We start from the raw sequence: 21,352 nt of genomic DNA, 5'->3' as shown, positions 1-21,352 counted from the left end.
GAGTAACTTAGGACAGAATGCAGTCCTGGGAATTTGAGCAAGTAGTGAAAAGTTGGAAGACTATGGCATGAAATTCAGTAGATGATGTTCATGACAAATATTGCTTGGGATGTGAAGAGTGGAGGATATGGCAATCAGTTCTGACGTGTCGTTTTTTGATTCCAGGATTCTTTTCAGAATATTTAGAATAAAAGCAGCTTGTGATAGAGCTCATGTACTAAAGGGAAATCTAATATAACAGGAACATAATAAAAATCCTTTAAAACTGTCAATGTTTAAAATGTATTTTAGGATGTATTTTAGGATCTTTTTCCTATGGCCATTGATTCGAACAGAAAGTGCTATGGCACAAATCAAATACTGTGGTGTGCTACCCCATAGAATCTAGTTAGTTGAAATACGTGGCCAAATAAACGATAGCAGTTGTTTTGTGCTTGTTCAAACCCTAATGAAATGAACTGTTTTTCCCTATTCAGTTCATGTTTTCGCACCAAAACCACCACCACAATCTCAGTAATTACAAAGAGACAAGAACATTTCAGGTTATGGTTAATGTATACCACTGGGCAGCACGGTGGAAGCTTGTATGCCCTTGGTGCAGTCATTAGTAGGAAAACAGACATTCTAGAGACCGTAATTCTGTTGTGTCAGGTGCTCAGCTCTATTCAGTCAAAAGTTTGAGTTTTGCTACTGAAAGAACAGTGCTTTATCATTCTTACCTAGTATCTTGCTGATGTTGGAGTTGTGCATGTCAGGGAAGGCTTGAAGGATCTTCCTCCGTTCATCTTTAGCCCACACCATGAATGCATTCATTGGGCGCTTGATATGGGGCTCATTGCTACCACGCCCTCTGGATTCCCGATAAATTCTAGACTCTGAAACTCCTGCACTTCCTAAAAAGAAAGAGAAAAACATTCCCAGCTTGTGTTTCATTATGCAGCTTCCTCTGCTATCAGTAACCTATGTCAGGTGCTGCACATTCAATGAGTCAGTGTTCACAATAGGTTAGTGGCGTTTCTTCTTTTTACTTGAAGCAGTAGGAAATACCATATATTGTACCATATATTGTCTAGTTTTTAGTTATTCTGTTGATTCAGTAGCACATAGTATAGACTTGATCAAGAGTTTCAATTGTTTTTTTCAACACAAAGCATTAAACAGCTTTTCTAAACCATCTTTTACTACTTAGTAACATAATCCCAACACTTATCAATGTAGATTTTCTTTTTACTTTCTTCCTTTCTTGCTTACAGAACGCTGGTCAGATTACGTTACCTTTCTTCTACCTTTTTTGTGATGGGAAGGGGGTGATATATGGCAACATCAGGCGTTTCTTCTTAAGCAATCCTCAAAGTAGCAAATGCACATTTACACATCTGCCTGCTTTTGTGCTTACCTCTCCATAACAACATAAGCAATAGCAGAGAAAGAAATGAACATTACGCTTGCTTCATCAAACCAAGAAAGTTCCTACAGATGCAGAGAGTGCAACACCTATGGATAATCAGGTCTGTAACTCATGGACTCGCTGTGTGATCTCATTTATTCCACAGCGACTTGCCTCCTTTATTCCCTCTTACCATCAGAAATACATTCTTGGTCCAGTCTTGAGAACTGCAGTGTACAGAAGAGAAGGCTAAAAATCACCTCCAGACTTAAAACACCACACGATGAATCATTTTTCCTGCCTTGTTTCATAGCCACTTATTGCTAACCGCTCTTACGCCTCACAGACCTCCAAAGCACTTGGATTCTCCTCCAGATCCCATTGACATGTACACACAAACCTGGAAATAAGGATAAGCCATTTGTACTGACCGTCAGAATCTCCGCTCATGTTGAAATCCATCATTGCGTGGCTAAACTTCCCGTCTTCACTCTGTTTTACTGCCAGTTGCTGAGTCAGGGTCTCCAGTGTTGTTTTGTCCTATATGGGCAAGACGAGGGGATTTGGATCAGGAAAATAATGAAACATTGTAACTGCAAAGTTCATAGGTAATTTAGAAGGTTGATAAGGAAGCTGGATAACAATTCATTCACAACAGTTTACTGAGCCAGGTATTTAAGGATACATAAAAATATGTTTTCTGCAAGGGATATGGTTGCAGACTCTACCAAGTCCTTTTTAAAACATGCTTATTAGCTAGTGATGAGCAAACTTCATAGTGTTGAAAAGATTGGTTTAGCTAGGCATGACAAAACTGGCTGCACATCTGAAGAATACTTCAACTCTCTACGTCCCTGGCTGCAAAGCTGGACTGGAAGTTTAAATGATACACGCTTTTTTGCAACTTATTTATTGTTTTACTCTATTTCCAGCCTGCAATTAAGGTGCAGAGACATGGGTGACTTTGCCCTTCTTCGTTTTTAAAAGGCAATATTTTAGGAAGCAGACCGTAGGGAAAAAAAAAACAAACACCACCCTGTAGTGAAAACTTATTCAGGCCTTGGGAAAGGGTCAGCCTGAATTAAGCGTGATACTTGGGCAGCAGTTTGTGTTCTTGTCCAGACTGTTTTGCCCAATCCTACTAACACCCCGTCCGTCATTCATCTAGTCAGAACTATCTGTGAACCCTGGATTGCAACAGGCTAGTGCGTGCTGCCAATTAATCCGTCAGGCTGCAGCGGTGTCTAAAGACATTGCCAGAACAAGATGCCAGGGCCATTAATTCCAATGTTCTCTTCAAAACACCTCGCTTCCCCCTGAATTGTTTGACTCTACAAATACAAAGGTGTTCCATTTTCCAACTGTTTTTGTTTTCCCAGTGACTTTCACCCATAAACATTCTATCTTCCTGACAATCATATGTTTAAAAATAAATCTTTCAGGAAAGCAATACTAACGTTTCAAAACGTTAGGCACTGTGCCTTCTGCAAAGCTAAGAAAATGACATGATACGGCATGATAATAAAGTGGCTCCAGTTGAAAAAATTCTTGAGCTTCTTCCTGAAAGAAAGATTGCTGTTTTGTTGCTCTATTCCACTCCCGATGACTGTAAAAGATCAACAAACTAAAAAAACTTTCAGATTTCACATAGCAACCGGAGACTTTACAACTATTCTATGTAGCCTAATAATGTCACTGGGTTGTACTATAGAAGAAAAAAGAAAAGAGAACAATGCGAAAACAGAAACGCTTCCTGTAATGTGATGTCCCTGCATCTGCAATTCAAAGAACGGTTCCAATTCACGCAAGTCATTTCACAACAATTTTATTGTGGGACTTAGAAACGAGGCTAATCTGCTCCACTTCGTACGCTCGCACGGTTTAGGGAACATGAGGTTAACTTTCCTGTTCCTCACGTTCATTTTCACTGTGGGTCCCTTTCGCACACCTGGTGCTCTGTCTATAACCAGACCCATCACCACCGAAAGCACGCAAGATGAGTTATCCTCTTGGTTTTTGCAGGAAAAGCTCATGTAGCAGAGTCAACCTATCACAAACAAAAAGGTTTCTGTAACACTACCAGGCACAGCAGATCCCCAGAAAGCTTGGAGAAGCTTCGAATAAGCACCTGAACTGTTCAGGCATTTAGCTTTACCAAACACTTTGATCTACTGGTTTTAACTCAGCTCTCATTTCCAAAGCAGCTTGTCAGCAGACAGAAAGTCAGGAATAAGCTGACTTTGTATTTCTTCCAAATGGATCTCAGATATATAATGGAAGTCAACAGTGTTTCCTCAGAAAAAAATTTATTTACCGTCAACTTCATAATGATAAGAGTTCAAAAATTTTTATGTCAGAAATCATTTAAAAATGCTGCCACCAACCTAAAATATACAAGAACATCTCCTCTTGTTGGGTACATTATGGGGGAGGGGAGTTATTCTGTTGCAGGCTTTTCTTGAATCATGTATAAACCTCTTAGAGAAACAGAGCTGAGAGCGCAAAGGGCACAGGCTTAACAGCTTTTTCTTTATGCAGTAAACGCAGCTGTTGAAGTCGGAGGCAGTTACATTCAGAACCACACTCTGCCGACATGATCTGATTGAGTCTTAAGGTCAGCGAATGCTCCGGCATGCTGTCTGCAAGGTACACACCGGGTACGGCTCGTTTATCAGAGTTTGACTTAACAAGCCCACAGATGCTCTGCCGCTATCCATCCTGGGCAAAGTTTTGCATTTTGAGGTACAGCCACATTAGCTGAAGCGAGAGCGCGCAGGCATGATCGAAGAGGGGCTGCGAAGGAATGCCAGGTGAGTGCTGAGCTCGCAGGCTGCGCCGCTCAGCCCCGGCGCTTGGAGGTGGCTCTGGCCAGCCGAAACATGGGTGAGAGGGGAGAGCACCCTTTCAACACGGTGACAATGTACTCCTTGCTAATTAAACACAGAGAATGACAATGTAGTTCCATCAGCAACGACAAGGCGGCAGTGAAAAAGAACTTCTGCGCGAAGTTGCTCTTGAAACAGAGGATGTCAAAACAGCCAGCTGTACTTTTCTGTGTTAATGTTTAGAGATGTTTAAGTTTAAAAGTACTCAGGCAAGAATAAATCTAAGGCCAGCTCTTTCCTAAGCCTCTGCAACAGCATTAGGAGAGCAGAAAGAGATCAGCAACACCCTGGCAGGATGCAAAAGCCTGACCATACGTAAGTAGCTTTCTGATTGCCTGTCCTACGCTCTTCCCCCTAAACACAAGGCAGCTGATTTTCCGCAATCCTGACGTAGAGAAATGCTTTTACAATTACAAAATATTTGAAAGGGGCTAAGCAGCATTCCCGTGTTGTTTTGCTTGAAAGCATTCAGTTGATGACTTACTGCTTTTCGTTTGATGGAAGCTTCTCTTTACCTTTCCTACAGAGTCTTTCAGTTTATGGAGAAAGTATTTATGGAAGCTCCAAAGAAACAATGGAAAAAAATCTTTTCTTCCCTGACGCCAAATAAACTGGCAACCTACTGACTTTGCTAGCCCAGCCTCCTCTCACAGAACCTATTTAAGAACTTCAGACAAGAGGTCAATGGTTTCAAGTTTATACAAAAATAGGATCTATTTATCATCATTATCTTAATTCAATAGCAAATTACACATTCTTAAAACTGCCACCACTCCGCTGTGTTGGATTAGCTGTGTAAACAGTAGCAAGCTGTGATACCATCCAGCGATCACAGGTGGAGTACACGCACGTTGGGTTCAACAGCACACTTTATTACAGCAGTTGTGATACAGCACTAGAATTCAGGAGGCAGTGGCACATTCCTGCACACTATGTTGGACTATACCTTAAACTTATTTTATCATTTTATGAAGCTCTACATCCAATCCTCTTGCTGGGCAGAGAAAGAAACAGGGAAGAGAGTTCAGCTGGTGAAATTGTACTTGCTTTCAGGTTTTTAAAGCTACAAGAAAGTAAACAGAGTGATAATCCCTTCATTTCAGATTTGCCCACACCCCAAAGGTCTAAAATGCTATTCATCCTATGAGCAATGCACGAGTGGCATCAACTGCAGCCTAGAACCAATACTGCTGGGAAGAAGAGGCAAGGTTGGTCCAAACCCAGGGAAGCAGTGCAAAGAATTGCTTCCCAGACCTGCTAAAAATCAGATGGTACAAACTAGCAAAAACGAATGGGAAGGAACGCTTCTGCTCTTGCAGGAGAAGAAAAAATGGATCTCTTGCTAAAGATGAAGTGATTCTTTTTCTTCTAAATTTCTGAATTTTGGATCGGGCCCCAGAAGGCTAAAAGACATAAACATCTTTTACCTCTATGAAGAACTTCGGCAGAGGTTGGGAAAAACTATCCTAATGTCATTTCTATTGGACTGTAGGAGAGACTCTTCATATGGGCAGTGAGAGCTCTGTTGTCTGGATCATTTAAAATCGTAATGGGCAAACCAGAGAAGATAATACTGTAGAGAGCAATCAACCCCACAACAGCCCAACTGTTTGAAGAATAACCAGAGAGGTTTCATCAAAAGCCACGATGTGATGAGAAGTTTCTAAAACTTTATTAATCAAAGAAAGTAATGTGCCAGAGAAGATTGTTTTGTACCATAGCTCCTAGAAATGTTCTAATTATATATTTAAAAGAACAATGAAAAACACATACACACATGGAATGTGTCATGTAGAAAAAAAATATATAAAAAATGACTAAGCACCGCAAGTCAGACTCAGTTTTGTGGTCAGCTGCAAAAGTTACTTGGCTCTCTGTCATGGATAGCTGTCATAGTTTAACAAAACATTGATCTAAAAATGACAAGAACTTGGTTGCAGTCTCTTTCATAGAAGAAACATAAAACAAGAAGAGTCAAAACATATGTAGAACAGCCTGATAAAGTCTGCCAGAACTCCTCCCACTACTATACAAATGTGAAGCAAAACCTTGGAAGGTCTGAGAAATAAAGACATTCTGATATATTTGCCTACTCCCCTCTGCCCTCGCTGCTCCTACCTTGTGTTGGATCATGGTACCAACACTCAGGGTGCACCTGAGACCATGCACACGCATCCACTCTTGAAGGACTCCACAGTTCTTCCAGAATTCTGTGAATGCTGGGCATATGGTAACCGATCCCTCCTCCCCCTCTTTGAGACATCCTTTTGGCTGGGGTATTTGGCAAACACTGACAGTACTCTGAACTCTGTTAGAATTGTATTTTGGCAAGAGCTGTTTTTCCGATTGCATAATTCAAGGTTAGCAATTTCACTGAAGCAGTCCACTCTTCACTTTTCTGCTCCCCTAACCCTACCCCCATTTCCCCTGATAGGAATATTTTTCCTCTCAGTTTCATGCCTGCAGAGATACGGCCAGTGTAGAATACCAGAGGAGGAGCGTTCAGGCACATCTCTTCACATTCCTGCTTTTCTTATTCCAAGTGAACTGAAAGGCCAGGTGAAAAAACTGTGTTTGTAGAGGAGCTGGAGAGAGCCAAACACCGTTACCTATGGACTGCAAGGAGAAACTTGCTCACGAGTTCTTGCACTGAAGAGTTACAAATACACTGATGGACAGAGTGCCTGCTACCTTTGTTCCCTTCAGTGTCAATGCATAAAAAGAAACAGATGGCTGCCTCTTACTGTCCTTTTTAGTGTCCCATTTCCTCCCCCCCCCTCCAAGTGCAGTTCGTCCAGCTATTTATCATCCTATTCTGTGGGAAAAATTCCCACGTCTAAACTCTAAAGGTGGTATTTTCAAATAGATTGAGTTTTGATCAGCTAGTTTTTATCTTAGATGGGTGAGCAGGGCCTGTGACAGCATCTAATGCGGTTTGTGGTGCTGAGGCAGAAGTCTTCTCTCAGCAAGCCCCAGTAAATATCAACCATTCCAACACATACCTTGGTCACTACGCACCAAATCTTAAAGTACTAGGCAGATTAGCTGCTAGACTATGATCCCGCAATGAAAGTTCACTTCTGTTTATGATAGAAAAACATCTTTAATTATCAGACACACTGGTGGTGCCAGGTGTTATCCATTCAACACTATGATATTTTCCTTAGCTCTCCAAAAAGGTGAAGAGTCTTATCCTACATCTGACATCAGTGAAGACTTTGTAAAAGTAATCTTTCTGTGCAATTCCTCTGTCTCTGGCAATAATAAACATCAGAATAGCTTGTGTTATAAAATCTTCATCCACAGTCTTTCAAAATGTGGAAAACATGAGGCAGGTAGGCATTACGGATGACAGAGAGCTGGAAGAACTCAGAGGAACCACTGGCAGTAGTGAGAGGTGTGCCCAAAGGTTTGCACGTGATGAATTACTTGCAGTCCAGGCTCTACTCCTGTATATGAATGCCATGGTATTTCAAAATAGGTACTGTGCACATTGTATGTCCCAGTCCAAACCATGTTATAGTCTAGATCCTGTTATACCTATAACTGCTGTAAGAAAATTTCCAGCTCTTTTCAGAGGGATCTTCTATTTAGATTTAGGTTTTTCTGTGTAACAGATCACATTGCCCAAGTGTTTTGCACTCACCAGTGAATTTAGCCACACTATTTCACAAAGAAAGGCAGTATTATTAACTCTGTTTACCCGATGGGAAACTGAGTCACGTATTATGTGACTTGCCAAAGGTTCCTTAGTAAGACTGGTAGTTTTAGGAACTGAAACTAGCACTTCTGAATCTTATCTAAAAATTATAACCTCAGTCTTATAAGTTCTTTCTGAGTGTGCAATTGTGACTCTTGCTGATGGCACATGTTACAAGGGAAAGCAAAATAAAATAAAAGTAAGAGCAGTTACAGATCCACCATTACAATGGACCTTGCTTAAGTAACGCTTGCAGGGCTGTAAAACTCACAAAAAGCACATGCATAAAATGATAAAATAGAGTGAGACTTTCAAATGGTGACTCAGTAATTGTTAAACCCCTTCTGGCTGCACAATTTTATAGTCTTCTACTGTACTAATGAAAAGGGAAGAAACAACAAAGAAGGGTTTTAGCCTTCCAATTATATAAACTCTGTGGACCACCAAAGAAGATGAAAGATTATTTATAATGTCACAGCAATTTATCATTTGGGAGATTTTTTTTGTTGTTGTTGCATCAAAGTTGAGTATGAAGAAACAATGCATTCACCACCCCCTCAGCTCTTTCAGTCTTGCTTATCTGAGATCTCTCTTTTTCATGGAATAATCCACCCACAGAACCTAAAAGCAACATTAGAAGCAAGAAAATAAAAGAACATTCTTTATTTGTGGCTCCTCCTGATTTTATGTTTCTTCTTTCAGAATTATCACATTCAGTTTTAATTGGGGCTACATCACTTGGTAAAGGAACCATATCTTCTGGTTTACAGTATATATTCAAATCCAGATTGGTTCAATACTGCCTAGAAAACATTGCATCTGATTTGTAATCTATACAAAGTGTTATATGGACTCAGTAGAGAGGTGCCGTATGAGGTATTATAGGAAAAAAAATCAGATGGGTCAGGCCCAGACGTTTAACTACTCTCCTCTCAGGAACAGACACCCAGTCACAAGGGGAATTTGCTGAAATTTGTATAGTCATTTTCTTTGCTATATGTTGTTGACATAGGCCTTTGGTTTCTAAGGGCTCTCAAGTCAGTGCCTTTCAAAACACTGAAGGCAAGACAGAGTCCACTAAAATAAAAAGAGGAAAATCCTCAATAACTTGGCAGAGGTCAGGCCCCTAAAATATATATTTTTTAAAAATTCTTTATTTGAGAAAGAATTATTCCCTCAGTAAAATATATTATTTGACTTGGCAACAAACTGATGGAAAGTAGCAATTTTAGAGGAAAAGAGGAGACACTGAGGTCCTCCTTTTCTTTGGTTATGAGCTCTGAGAGATAGTGCAAGTCAGGATTTTTAAATGAAAACGCAGGTAGGGCTGGCCCAGCCCATTACTTTAAGGAAGAAATAAAAAGGAAAGCAAAAGCAAAGCAGAATGATGAGACACTGCTTCCTTCCTCGAAAAGTTTCTACAGTGCGGGCATAGGCATTGACCTCAACCAGATCCAGCTGTAATCCGCTGACTGCAAATAGGTTAAGAGTTACGTGACCCAGTTTCTCATCTAGACTGCTTTCGGGGCTGGGCTGACATGCTCTGTAACTTTGCATGAATTGTTCAGTCGCTGCACCTTAGTTTCCCCAACTCAGCAGGACGGAGATCGTGACATCTTCCCGCCATTGGGAAGAGTTTTGAGATCTCTGGATGAAATCTGCCGTGCAAATTTTAATGACGGATTTCACAGCGAGTCAGAAAGAGCTGCTACAGCTGATCAGTGAGGAAAGGAAGGGTTACTTGAGGAAGAGAGGTGGTACACCAAAATGAAACAAGATGAAAATTACAACCCACGCAGGATAACCTGGGAAAGAGGGTCTACACACACCTGAAGAGAAAGCAAGAACACAGTCTCTGCTTTCCTGGCAATTGTTTATTAAACAACTGGTGACTCAACTGCGTAGCAGCAAAACAGATATAAAGGTATGCAAATTATGAAGGCTGCTGTACCTTCGCTTACATTTTGTCGAGCCCTAATGAAGAAGTTGACATACTATCTAGGCTGTCTCCTAAGAAAGAAACCACAACGTTTTTCTAGTCATGAAGTAAGGCTTAGCTTGTCTACTCCCCAGCATCAGCATCGATACAATTAAAGGTGAAGTTCAGCACCCCCAAAAGACACCAGTGGCTGTTTGTCACTCAGCTAAGTGCACACCTGCCTACTAGGACGGGCAGAAGAGGACAGGCTGATCCCCCAGGAGACTAAGTGGGCACAAGTCACAGGACAATCAAGCTCAGGCTCTATTACACTGAGGAGAGGTATTGCACTGATGCTGGTGCCCATGAATGTGCTGAAAGCCCTAGCTATTGGAGGCATGTGATTATGTAAAAATAACAATAAAATCTCAGGAAGTAATTAGCTCTTGTGGCTGCAGGGCACAGCTTAGAGCTTAAACCCAAAGATTCAAAAAGCTCAAAAGACATAACAAGAACTCTGAATCAATTGTATGGGTTTTTTTTTTTCAGGAGGAAGTTGATCCACCTTTATTGGGCTTAATAAAATTTCCACTAAGGTATAAACAGCTGCAGTCCTCCCTGATCCACGCTAGCCTGTGAATGTTTCCAGTCTCTGCCCTTTGGATTGAACGAAGACTTAAGTTCCCACTCCCAGTCAGCAGCTGCAAGGATCCAGGGTTCTTGCCTTGCCTCTTTGCCTGCTGTTCTCCTTGACTTCAACAGGACTTCCATGCACACATCCGCGGGCAGAATTTGTCCCTCCCTCTGCATGTTTCATTTTTCATTAGCTAACCCTGCCCATGCATCCCTGCCATAATGATGCACTAAAGACACAAACAAACATACACACTTGATTTTTCTTTGAAAAATGTATCTGGGCATTTAATAGATTATGGTCAATCAGGAAAAAAAAAAGGCATTCTAAAATAAAGAGCTAAAATCCTTGGGGGAATAAAAAGAACCCTTATTGCAGAATCTCTCCCTCCCATGCGTAGACACTTGCTAACTGAGAGTAGTGGCACTGTGACAGAAGTAGCAAAACCAAAGGCAGGCTTTACTGAAAGAAAAGGGGGGAGGGGAATTCTTCCACTGGCCATCTGTGAAAACAAGGCATGTGGCCATTAAATGCAGAGGCTGTAAATATAAATATACACAAGCTCCACAAAGCAAACGGCAAAAAAAAAAAGGGGGGGGGGATAAACTTTCAGCTGAACCAAATCAAAATGTTTAATACTTAGTTACCAGTGCTGGGCAAAACCAATTTTGATCTTTGCAGTGTGCAAACTTGACATGGTTTTAATTAAATTTGAGAAAAGTTTCAGGAGAAATGACGATGGATACAGTAGCCCTCTTGAACAGAGGACTCCTTGAACATGAATGATCCTGTTGAGCCTGCTGATTGGACTTACTGAAAGGCTGACATCCAGGGTGATGGATGGGTGATGACATAATATCTGCTCGCCCTCTTGTCATGCTTTTTGAAAACTGTGTTGATAGCACTAACAAAGAGGACTGCAACCCGCATACAAGCGTTTCTGCTGGCAGAGAACCTCAGTAAGACAAAATTAGGAAGAGGGTAGGGAAAAGGGTAATAAGAAGGGGAAATACAGTTGTTAGGGTAGTATGTTGACTTCTGTGTTGTGGGACTGTAGCAGTCCATCGTCTGCAAGATACTCCCCGGTCCCCACATTGGATAATAATTATTCCAAACAGATCTCTGCTCACACTGTGAGAACAAAAATATTACACTGATCATCTTTCCCAGTGTTTTACAGGCCAGTGAGGAATAGAGTGGGCTGCAAATTACAGGACACAGGTATTAGTGGCCTGCTGAACTTGCAGGGATAAGTGTGTGTGTATGTAATGTCTGTGGGTAATACAGACCCTGCTAGTCACTGAGAACGCTGAAGTATTTTTCCAGTAAAATAATACGGAGATTATGAAAATGGGCAGGTTTCAACTCTCATAAAGTGATTTGGTTTATGATGTTAGTACTGCATCTCTGGACTTATTTCCAGTGGGTTTCTCCTGTTTGGGAAGCCCAGCTTGCGCCAGGTCCCATTCTTCCCAGTTTTAATCATTACAACATATTCACTCTAGTCTGACCCACGGACTGTCCGTGTCCGCAGCACGCATGGGGGGCAGAGTCTGTTTTACCAACCCTTCTCTTTTCTTCCTCTCCCTGCCCTTCTCTCCTCCAGTTTTTTCTTGACTTTCTGGTTCAAATTTAACCATTAGGGGAAGAAAAAAATGTTATTGAAGTAAAATTCTCTACTGCAAGAAATTTAAATCCCATGTGTTAAACCAGCTCCTGCTTATGCCTTTAGTAAAGTGAGCTCCAGTGTTTTATTTCTCAAAGACAGCAGGATCTGCGGGTTTGAGATTCTTAATATCCCCCTCCTCCCTGAGGGGAGAGCAGGGACAGAATTCATTTCAGCTCAGCAGATCACAGCAGTTTCTTAAGAGTTAACTCTGCTATCCCCATCCATCAGGCAGCCAGCGAGGCATCAGGAAGGAATGATGGATGTAAAATTATTACAGGGCTGCCACCCGATATACTTACTGCCATTTGTAACTAACGCTGGAACTGACACACTTTTTTCATTATTAAACATCCACATTAAGTCAACATTGGTCACTGTCATTTCATGTTTGGCACTCTCTTAAGGGGAAGAGGGGAGGTGGGGGTGGGAGTGGGGAGGATGGCGGGAGGAGGGCTGGGTGGGAATGGGAGGAAAGACATCCTGAACCCGGTGTTCGGTAAGCATGAGTAATAAATAGGCTCTTGCTTACAATGCTGGAATAAATATTGTTACAAATAGCCTCTTTAGTTACAGCCCAGCAGACAAGTACATGTCAGAGCCTTTTAACAGGACACACTCCAAGCAGTAACAGGGAGAACTCGTATCGCGGGTTAAGAAACACTTCAGCACAGGAGGTATATGTATTCGGATGCACTCATCTCAGAGCATGCTACGAGCGTGACTGCGTCCGTCCACGTCTGAAACGCTTGTGTGGCTGCCGGTACCTCCCCAGCTGTCCCAGCCACCCGCACCTTTACCAGCAGGCGCCAGCCTTCCGAAACCAGTACTGCCTTCGGGCCAGCGTACGCAGACGCATACTCACATACCTGCTCGCGTGCCCCCTTCCTCCTTTTTTACAGTCACCAGGGCACCTACACGAATGCCTGAGAGTCTGACTACAGTCAGAAAATTACTGGCTAGCTCGGTGCATGTTTGTGCTGTGGATCTCTGAAAGAGCGCTCTGTAGGCTTGTCTGCATGCACACACACGCTGGCTCTTTGTGTTTGTGTACATCTCCTTTGCGGAGGAGCAGGCGGTTTTGGGGCTGAACAAACAGACCAGAGTCCACTTGCTGGTGTTGCCTGTTGTGGTGTTTGCACTAGATGACAATCTGCACTCTAAGCTACATGTATAAAAGGTAACGTTGTTTATGTATAGTACGTATCAAGCTATAATTAACTGTAGATGACAATTACAAATAAAACCATGCTCCTGGGTTTCCAAGAAACCAGAAAAACATATACACACACTTCTCATTTATACACGGAAATGTTTCCAAGAAAAGTAATGTAAAAATATGTTTTATTTGCAATTAAAATAGGTTTTAGTAAAATCCATGTTCATCATGATGCTCATAGTTTTTAGTGTAATCTTCTGAAAATCAAATCCCTCAAGATGGTCCAAGTTGGATGCCCATAAAGTGACTCACCCAAATCATCCTAGCCATTTTTAAAAATCTTTTCTCATTTGTGACTCCTTTTATACAGTTTCTCTCCAATTCCACAAAATGCCTGTCTGACTTCTGCCTTACAGCTGGCTGTCCACAGGGATCAACCCATCTGGGAACAGGAGACAGATAACAGGTCATGTACATGTGTGGAGAAAAGCCCCCAAGAGCTTTAGCAGAGACTCACAAAGGTGAATTCCAGCCCTGAGCCTGCCCAGCTACCGCTGGCAGATAAATCCCTACCAAGAGCCTAACATACGTGTTCAGAACTGCACGGAGCCGACCTTCGCTGGCAGGCTGCAGCAGCAATTCATGCAACAAAAAACTCACCACGTCTCAGAGAACCATAGGTCTCCATAACTACACTACCCACTGCAGCAAAGAAGGGAGGAAAATTGGGGATAGCCCCAGATGAGTGTTTGTTGCCTATAAAGCTTGAGATCACTCTATGGGAAGGAGAGTCTTTCTTCCGTACGTAATTATAAATATAATGTACATTTCTAAGGACGAATATGCCCATGGACAGATAGCTACCTTAGCCTAACTCTCTTTTAATTCCATCCCCCACCTCAAAATTTCCCTTGCAGGAAGCAACCAGTGAGCAAACGCAAAGTCCCCAAAGTTCAGGGGCTGCTCTAAGGCCCCCGGTGGGACCCTGAGCTTCTGAAGGGAAACCCTCCCTGGTAACACTGCAGCACTCTCTACCCACCTTCCCAACTATCTCTTTTCCTTTCCCTTGAAAACAGGGAAAAAACGAATAAAATTTAATGCAAAATGCCAACACTTGCCTTCCTCTCAAATCTTGCTCTTAATAAGAGAGAAAACTTTAAAGTCCTAGGTCAAACAGACACAAACTTTAGAGAAGTTGGGGTGCTTGTCTGGATCTGAACTTCACATCTGGCTAGTCAGCGGACGGCCTAGAGCATGTATGAGAAGGGAGAACAAGTACCGAAGCTTTACAGCCTACATCTCTCTCCTGTTGGGTCAAATGCAAGAGACAGCTCAGGAGACCCTACAAGTTAAAAAGTGCAACTTCTTAATTAGTGCTTAGTGGCTTAAGTGGTCACCCCAGCAACTCAAATGCCATTATAATCTAGGAGAGCTCAGATTTGGTTCTGTCCTTTCCTGTCTCCACTTTAACATAAAATAAAATAAAATAAAATAAGATAAAATAAAATAAAATAAAATAAAATAAAATATAAAATAAAATAAATCAGTGTGCCCTGATAAAGTTTTGGCATTTATTGTATCAAAAACCCCAAACCCTACAGTTGCTTTAGAAAAATTTGCCACTGAGCAAACAATTTTTTCTTCCTGCTACCTTGTAAAAGAACCCCTCTCTGCCCTCCACGAGCCCACCAGGAGGCATGAATTAGAGAGGAAAATAAACTTCAACTGGGGTTGAGGGTGAGAAGTGAAAACAGAAGGGGTAAGGAGAATCCCAACAATAGGGAAGTAACAGAATAAAGTGAATGCAGATGGTTCCACTCCTGTTACTTAATCAAAAGGCTGTGCAGAGTCACTAGAGCCAGCATAAAGTCATGTGTTAGAACAACAGCTGATCTGTATTAAAGAAGATTAACTCGCAATGCCATGGTGGAGGGCCTGGGATTATTTTATGTACTTCCATTGCCGAACAAGCCGTCAGCACAATTACTGCCCTCCGATGTGAATGACTGATCTGTAACCACAGCTAAACAGCATGCTGCTTAGGGGCCTGGGTGCTTCATGAAGATGAATTTCCATACCATCAAAGTGCTTTTAATGGGCTTCCTGATCCAACCACAAGGCCTGCTTTGCAAGTATATAGAACTCAGGATGAAGGCTTCCTGTCCAAAAGGATTTGGTCGGTTGTCACTTGACAATTCCCAGCCAGCACAAGGGAGGAGAGGGGGGAGATAGGTAGAGTTGTCTCTGCTTTGGAGGATTAAAAAAAAAAAAAAAAAAAAAAGAAGGAAAAAAAAAAGGGTACAGATGCTTTCTGAATGCAACCAACTGCTGTATCCACAGCTGAATTCAATGCGCTTAACAAATAACGGCAATTTAGCTATGCTTGCGAGGAATAGCTTGAGTCACTTTGCATTAGCATCTGGCTGAGTGTTAAAGTCATTTCGACATGGGGAGCAGAGAAAAGAAATTTCTGCTCCGAGCATCCTTTCAAGAATGCTTAAATATTTGAATATAAATTCCTTTGTGCTTGTGATCACTTCTTCTTATATCTGACACTCTGCTTTTCCCTTTTCCCTTCTGGTACTCTCCTATGTGAAATGCCGTAAACATGCTCCATCCCTCTCTTTCTTTCTCTCTCCCCATACCAGTGCTCTTACTCTTTTAAGAGAGATTGTATGTACTGCCAGATACCTATTACACTGACCTCTTTTTTCCTTCCCCTTCCTCTCAAGAAAGTGCATGAAATTGGAGTCATTTCGACATCACTTACACCCGGGATAGGCTGATGAAAAAAGTACAGTAGCGAGAGACTCACATGTACATTTAACATTCATTACCCAGACTGCTGGCTTCTCACAGCTTATTGATCAAACTCCATCTAAAAACAGGGAAAATGGAAAGCTATCCAAATTAGCAATCTGCTCATTCTGGACAATATTGTTTGACTCACAAGCTTCCTAGGATGACTGACTTTCAAGTTTCTGCTAAATAGCTGATCTTTTTTATTCATTCTATTTATCTGCCTATCTCAGTGATTCACACAAGGCCTTACAGTGAAAAGCCACTAGAAGTGGTTTCAATGAAATTCAGTTTACACCAAATGCAACAACGGTCATCTTGGTTATACTGCATGATGAAGGCTCTATCACCTCAGAAAATATTGCAGGGGAGGAGAGGAATTGAGGAAAAAGTCTTGCTAAGCATATGATGTTGAGACACACACAAGGATTTGGATGCGTATCTTAGGTGGCTGTATTATAAGGACAGCTCACTATAAATGTGGCAGCAAGGACTGGCAGGTCTATTTATCCTCCATAAGCCAGGGCAATGCACGGAAAGACATCAGGTATTTCCAGAGAAAAGCAGCAAATCACAACCTCTCTGACTTATGCGACGGTTACAGTACATACACATTTTACTAGTGAATATTCACTTTGTTGATATTCTATTACAGCACAGCTTCACAGGCCAGTTCAAAAGCAGAAGGTGGTAAGGCCCATACATTCTGCTGCCTCTAAGTTTCACTGCGAATATGTGGTGCAGTTTGTGTTGTCAATTCTGCATTTTTTTCACTTTTGTTAAGTCATCTAACGTGACATGACAGTGCTACATTGCAATGGTCACAAAATATCATATATGACAACCTCACAAGGCTAAATACCCAGAAGCTGAGCCTGAGTATCAGCAAAGCTTATGTTCCTAAAGAAGCTTGAATATTTTCAAATCCAGCTCATCTCACAAACACATGTAAGCATTTCCATAAAGCAAGATTTCCACTTAGACCCAGAGATTTCCAAGATCACCTTCTCATAATACACGTTGACAGGCTGGAACAGAGAATTAGTGGCCTCCAAAGTTCTCGTGAGGGCTTTAACTATCTCTTCCTCCTCCCCCCTCTCCCCCAGGGGTCCCCAGGTCTCTCATGTCAGCTTTTGGTTGTGGTTTTCATTTTGCCTTTCCCTTTTTTTGAAAGAAGCAACTATTCTCTTTAAAAACTGATTGGGAAGAAGAAAATAGAGCAAGAAAAATGAGGGAAAAAAAGGGGGGAAGAACCTACGTATCTCCAAGGCGAGCCAAAAGCAATCTCTGACCCTTTGCAACGGCAGTCTTGGAAACTCACCTTTTCTGTCCTGCAGTTGTTGAGACCCAGGCTATTCACAACGGCCACCTTCCCATCCAGCACCTGCTGTTCCCTCCGAAGTTGCTCCTTCATCTGTCGGGCCTCCTGGATTGCCTTAGTAACAGCATCGTGGTCATTTAAATAACCTGACGACGTGATAGAAGAAAGGATATCTTAAAAAAAGAAAGTTACAAGAAAACACTTTAGCTTTCATCGATGAACTGCACCAATAGTTTATCACTATTAATGAGAAAGAGTTAACAGGTAATGCCCAGAAACCCGTCCATGCTTTGTAATTCTGTTACCGTTACGATAGAGCCACCTGGATAGAAAGCATGAGAAACCTCAGTGCCAAAATCATCGTCCTGATATTTGATCCCATTAGTTTCAGCATTTCCCTGACGCTGCAGAGGTTAGTCCTGCGGTTTGTATGCAGCAGGATGTAACCGGATAAGAGTTAGGGGAAGCTTTGATCATGCCAGCAATCCCAAACTCTTAAAAATAGACCATTTCATTCTTCCCCTTCTTAAAACTTGTGAATACATTAAAATAAACCACAGGTGGCGGTGGTTTGCTATAGATATGAAATGCATAATGGCTGGGAAGAGAAACCTCATCCACTGAATGCTCTCCACCACCACCTGTCATTCAGAAATGTATAAGAAACCACAGCTACACGGACCTACATTCCCACTCCTATTCATGCTGCTAATAGTAGGTCAAATGTCCACTGTTTTGCTGCAAATTCACAGCCTAGGGCTTAGCCTTAGTAGTCACTGAATTATTTCCTTTTAAAATGTTACAAGCATCACCGGCACAGCTAATACTATTTAATTTTAAATGTGACACTGTCATTTTTTTCCTTTAGCGTACTGTAGATTATACTTATTATGATCTGCATGTGATTTGTAGGATAGAATACTGATGGGAGACTCCAAGCCCCAGTCTATTTTTCAAACATTAAAGGAGAGGCTAATATCTATCAATCTCCCTCCCCCCTCCACATCCCCGCACGCGCGTGCATGCACACTCTTCTTTCTGTCTTTTAACTAGGGCATAAAACCGGCATAAAATGAATCTGTAATATGAAATTGCCCAGAAAAGGGACTTCTGTTTGTGACATGAGGCTAAATCTAACCAGATCCATTGGTGAATTGTGACAGATGGAGGGACTGTGAGACAGAAGGCAGGCACTAATCACACACAAAATGACCGGCTTGCCTCAACATGTTCCATGGATTCCAGCAAACTTTACACCCTAATCCATTTTTAGAACAAAAAACATCTGGGCCATAAATCCTCTAATCTGCCAAAACACGCTATTAAATCCCATGATTTGTTGAAAAACACTAAGATTAAAGAAAGGAAATATAAAATGGCTAACTGCCGTGTTAGGAAAGTGTTATTAATACTCTTTCTTTGTCTCAATTATGAATGTTCTGTTCCTAAAGAGCCTTGTCTAATCATGTCAGATTACACATCCTTGTTGTATTGCTAGACTCTTCTATCTGATCTGCTGATTGCCAAAAAACGTAGGACATTGTCTTGCTGCTTAAAACATTTCAGGGGAAGAAGCTGATGTCAGATTAGTTCAGTGCTGCGCTGCTGTCAGGATTTTAGTTTGGTTTGGGTTTTTATTGTTGTTTTTTTAGACTGCAGACAGAATGGGACTGGTATTCCCATGTTCCATGGCGCGCAAAAACTAGAAAGAAAAGTTTCTGTGTGGTTTGACTGTTGTTAATTGTACTAACAGTTAGCTTTTGGCTAAATACCCAGGAACCCTGAGAGTTTTGTATGAAATAACTTGATCCACATTGCTTTTATCAAATGACCCAGTTCAGTAATTCCCAGCCAATGGAATTCCAGGAATTCCAGCTTTCCCAGCAGAAGGAAGGATATAACCTGCACCAGCACAGGGCTACCAGCTGATTTTTTTTTTTTACCTCCATTTTATCAACTTGCTTAGTTTCTTCCCCACTTTGCATCTGTTACTGATCAAGCTTGCATGTAGTCAGAATAAATTAAAAAGGAAGCAAACAAACAAACAAACAAACGGTGGTATTACTGCTGGTTGTGCTCTTGATTAGGCTAGGTATAATACTTTCAATCTGTAATACAGCCGAATGTGCCTAGGAACTGGAATTCATGCCCTTCTCCAGACTATTTGGCTTTTCCTGGATACTGCTATCTTTGAGACAGTTTGGCACATGACAGTGAATAAAAGCAAGCACTCCTTATGTTTTTCAGTAGCTGCCAAGATGCTGGTGTGCAGGGAAATGATTAATATAGAAGCGAGTTGAATGTAAATTATTGTTGTTTAGGGTAGGTGGTGAATTATTGACAGAGAGGGGAACTGCATCACATAAAATGCACTTAGTTACAAGGATTGCCAAACTAGCATAGAGATGTCGCAGATAATGGCAAAGGGCAGAGAGAAGTTGTTTCTGTTTTTAGTACACGGACATATGCCTGTTCCCGAAAAGAGATGCTTGGATTTAAAGTCATACATGAAGCCATGACATTTGTGACTGCTCAGTCTGTAGCATAATTTATACGCTGTAAGGATAGCTCTAGAAAAGGACTACATATCTGTATGCCCGAATACAGCTATACCGTTAATCACAGGACGCTGTAAGTTTACATCCTCCAGAGACAACTGAACAATACCTGAGCATTTCTCCATGCCAGGGGAACCAAGCAGTCTGAAGAACTGCCTTCAGAGAACGGTTTTAATTTGAAGTTAGTGGCAGTGAAAAGCGACAGCTCAACTGCATCCCAGCCAGGTGGGCTGTGCATACCTAGGACAGACAACTTGCGCCTTGCGTTGACAGCTCAGATCATTCAGATAGTGGAAGTAACTGTTTGACTATATGTTTCCCAGTGACTTTCTGTACAGGGATTCATCTCTCGAGCTGAAAAAGTGATCCAGTTTCTCTGCCGTTTTTAGGGACCTTAGTACCTTTGCTCAAAATGCTAAAAAAATTTTTTGTGGCGTAGCTCCTACTGGTGGGTGACTTGAAATTTCATGCTCACTTTTTTAAGATCACCAAATGGTTTCAACATGGTAATGAGTTTTACTTGCTCTAACTTTGGTTGGATTTGACCTAGCAGTTAGCAGGAAAAGACTCCGCAGGCTGCTCACAAGCCTTTCGTTCTTCTAGTCCTCCATTAAAGGATAAACCTTTGTTAGAAGTAGGCTATGTCCATCCAGCTCCTGCACCAGTTAAAGACTGCTTATCTTATATATACAGTATGCACAGTGATACTGCTCAGCAACCTCAAAAAGTCACTTTCTATATTTGTAGCCGAGAGATATACAGCAGTGAACTCTATGTCATTAACAATAACTTAAGTATGTTATCTTTTGCTCCACAGTTTTCCATGGTTTATTAATGGTATAACACATTAATTCTTCTTACAAGAGTGACCTTTAAAGCTCCATTCATCCTCACAGCTTTTATCCAATTACATTATCACTCATTACAGGTACAGCATTTCAAAATCTGCATTTTGTTAAAAGAAGTAAATTGCAGGGGTCTCACACCTACGAAAAAAAGCAGGTATGTAGGGAAAGAAGATTGCAGAGGAGAGAGCACGAGATATCCTGCCACTGTGATGCAGGTCAGATGCTTAACTCCACATCTAAATGTGGTGCTTACTCTACTAAGGACAAAAAATTTAATGTGAAAAAATTGAAACTCAATGCACTCACTGTACATGGAGAGCAGTAGGGCCAAACAAATTAAAGATGAAATACATTATTACCTACCACAGTTAAGGAGTGCAGGGTTAATAATAATACTACATACATTGACAATTAACAATGTGATATTTACAAAATATTTGTATAATTGTAACATAATACTAAATAAAGTTATTTCCT

The 21,352-nt window shown here is 41.4% G+C and overlaps 1 protein-coding gene across 15 annotated transcripts in view; it reads right to left on the bottom strand.

Annotated features, from left to right (window-relative positions):
• SOX5 (SRY-box transcription factor 5) overlaps nt 1-21,352 on the bottom strand; it is a 649,313-nt gene that overhangs the window by 15,032 nt on the left and 612,929 nt on the right. For 11 of the 15 annotated variants that reach the window (XM_069806597.1, XM_069806598.1, XM_069806600.1 and 8 more), the window contains 3 exons: nt 17,470-17,642; nt 1,819-1,927; nt 720-893 (listed from right to left, as the gene is read on the bottom strand). In XM_069806597.1, the coding sequence (XP_069662698.1) occupies nt 720-893; nt 1,819-1,927; nt 17,470-17,642 (456 nt within the window). The remainder of the gene's footprint in view (nt 1-719; nt 894-1,818; nt 1,928-17,469; nt 17,643-21,352) is intronic. The other 4 variants (XM_069806595.1, XM_069806601.1, XM_069806602.1 and 1 more) reach the window with 1 other exon arrangement.

The sequence above is a fragment of the Haliaeetus albicilla genome, chromosome 19 (assembly GCF_947461875.1).
Source record: "Haliaeetus albicilla chromosome 19, bHalAlb1.1, whole genome shotgun sequence".
In the NCBI taxonomy this organism is placed as follows: Eukaryota; Metazoa; Chordata; class Aves; order Accipitriformes; family Accipitridae; genus Haliaeetus; species Haliaeetus albicilla.
Note: the sequence above shows the minus strand (reverse complement) of the source record. Positions and strands in the feature narration are given on the sequence as shown.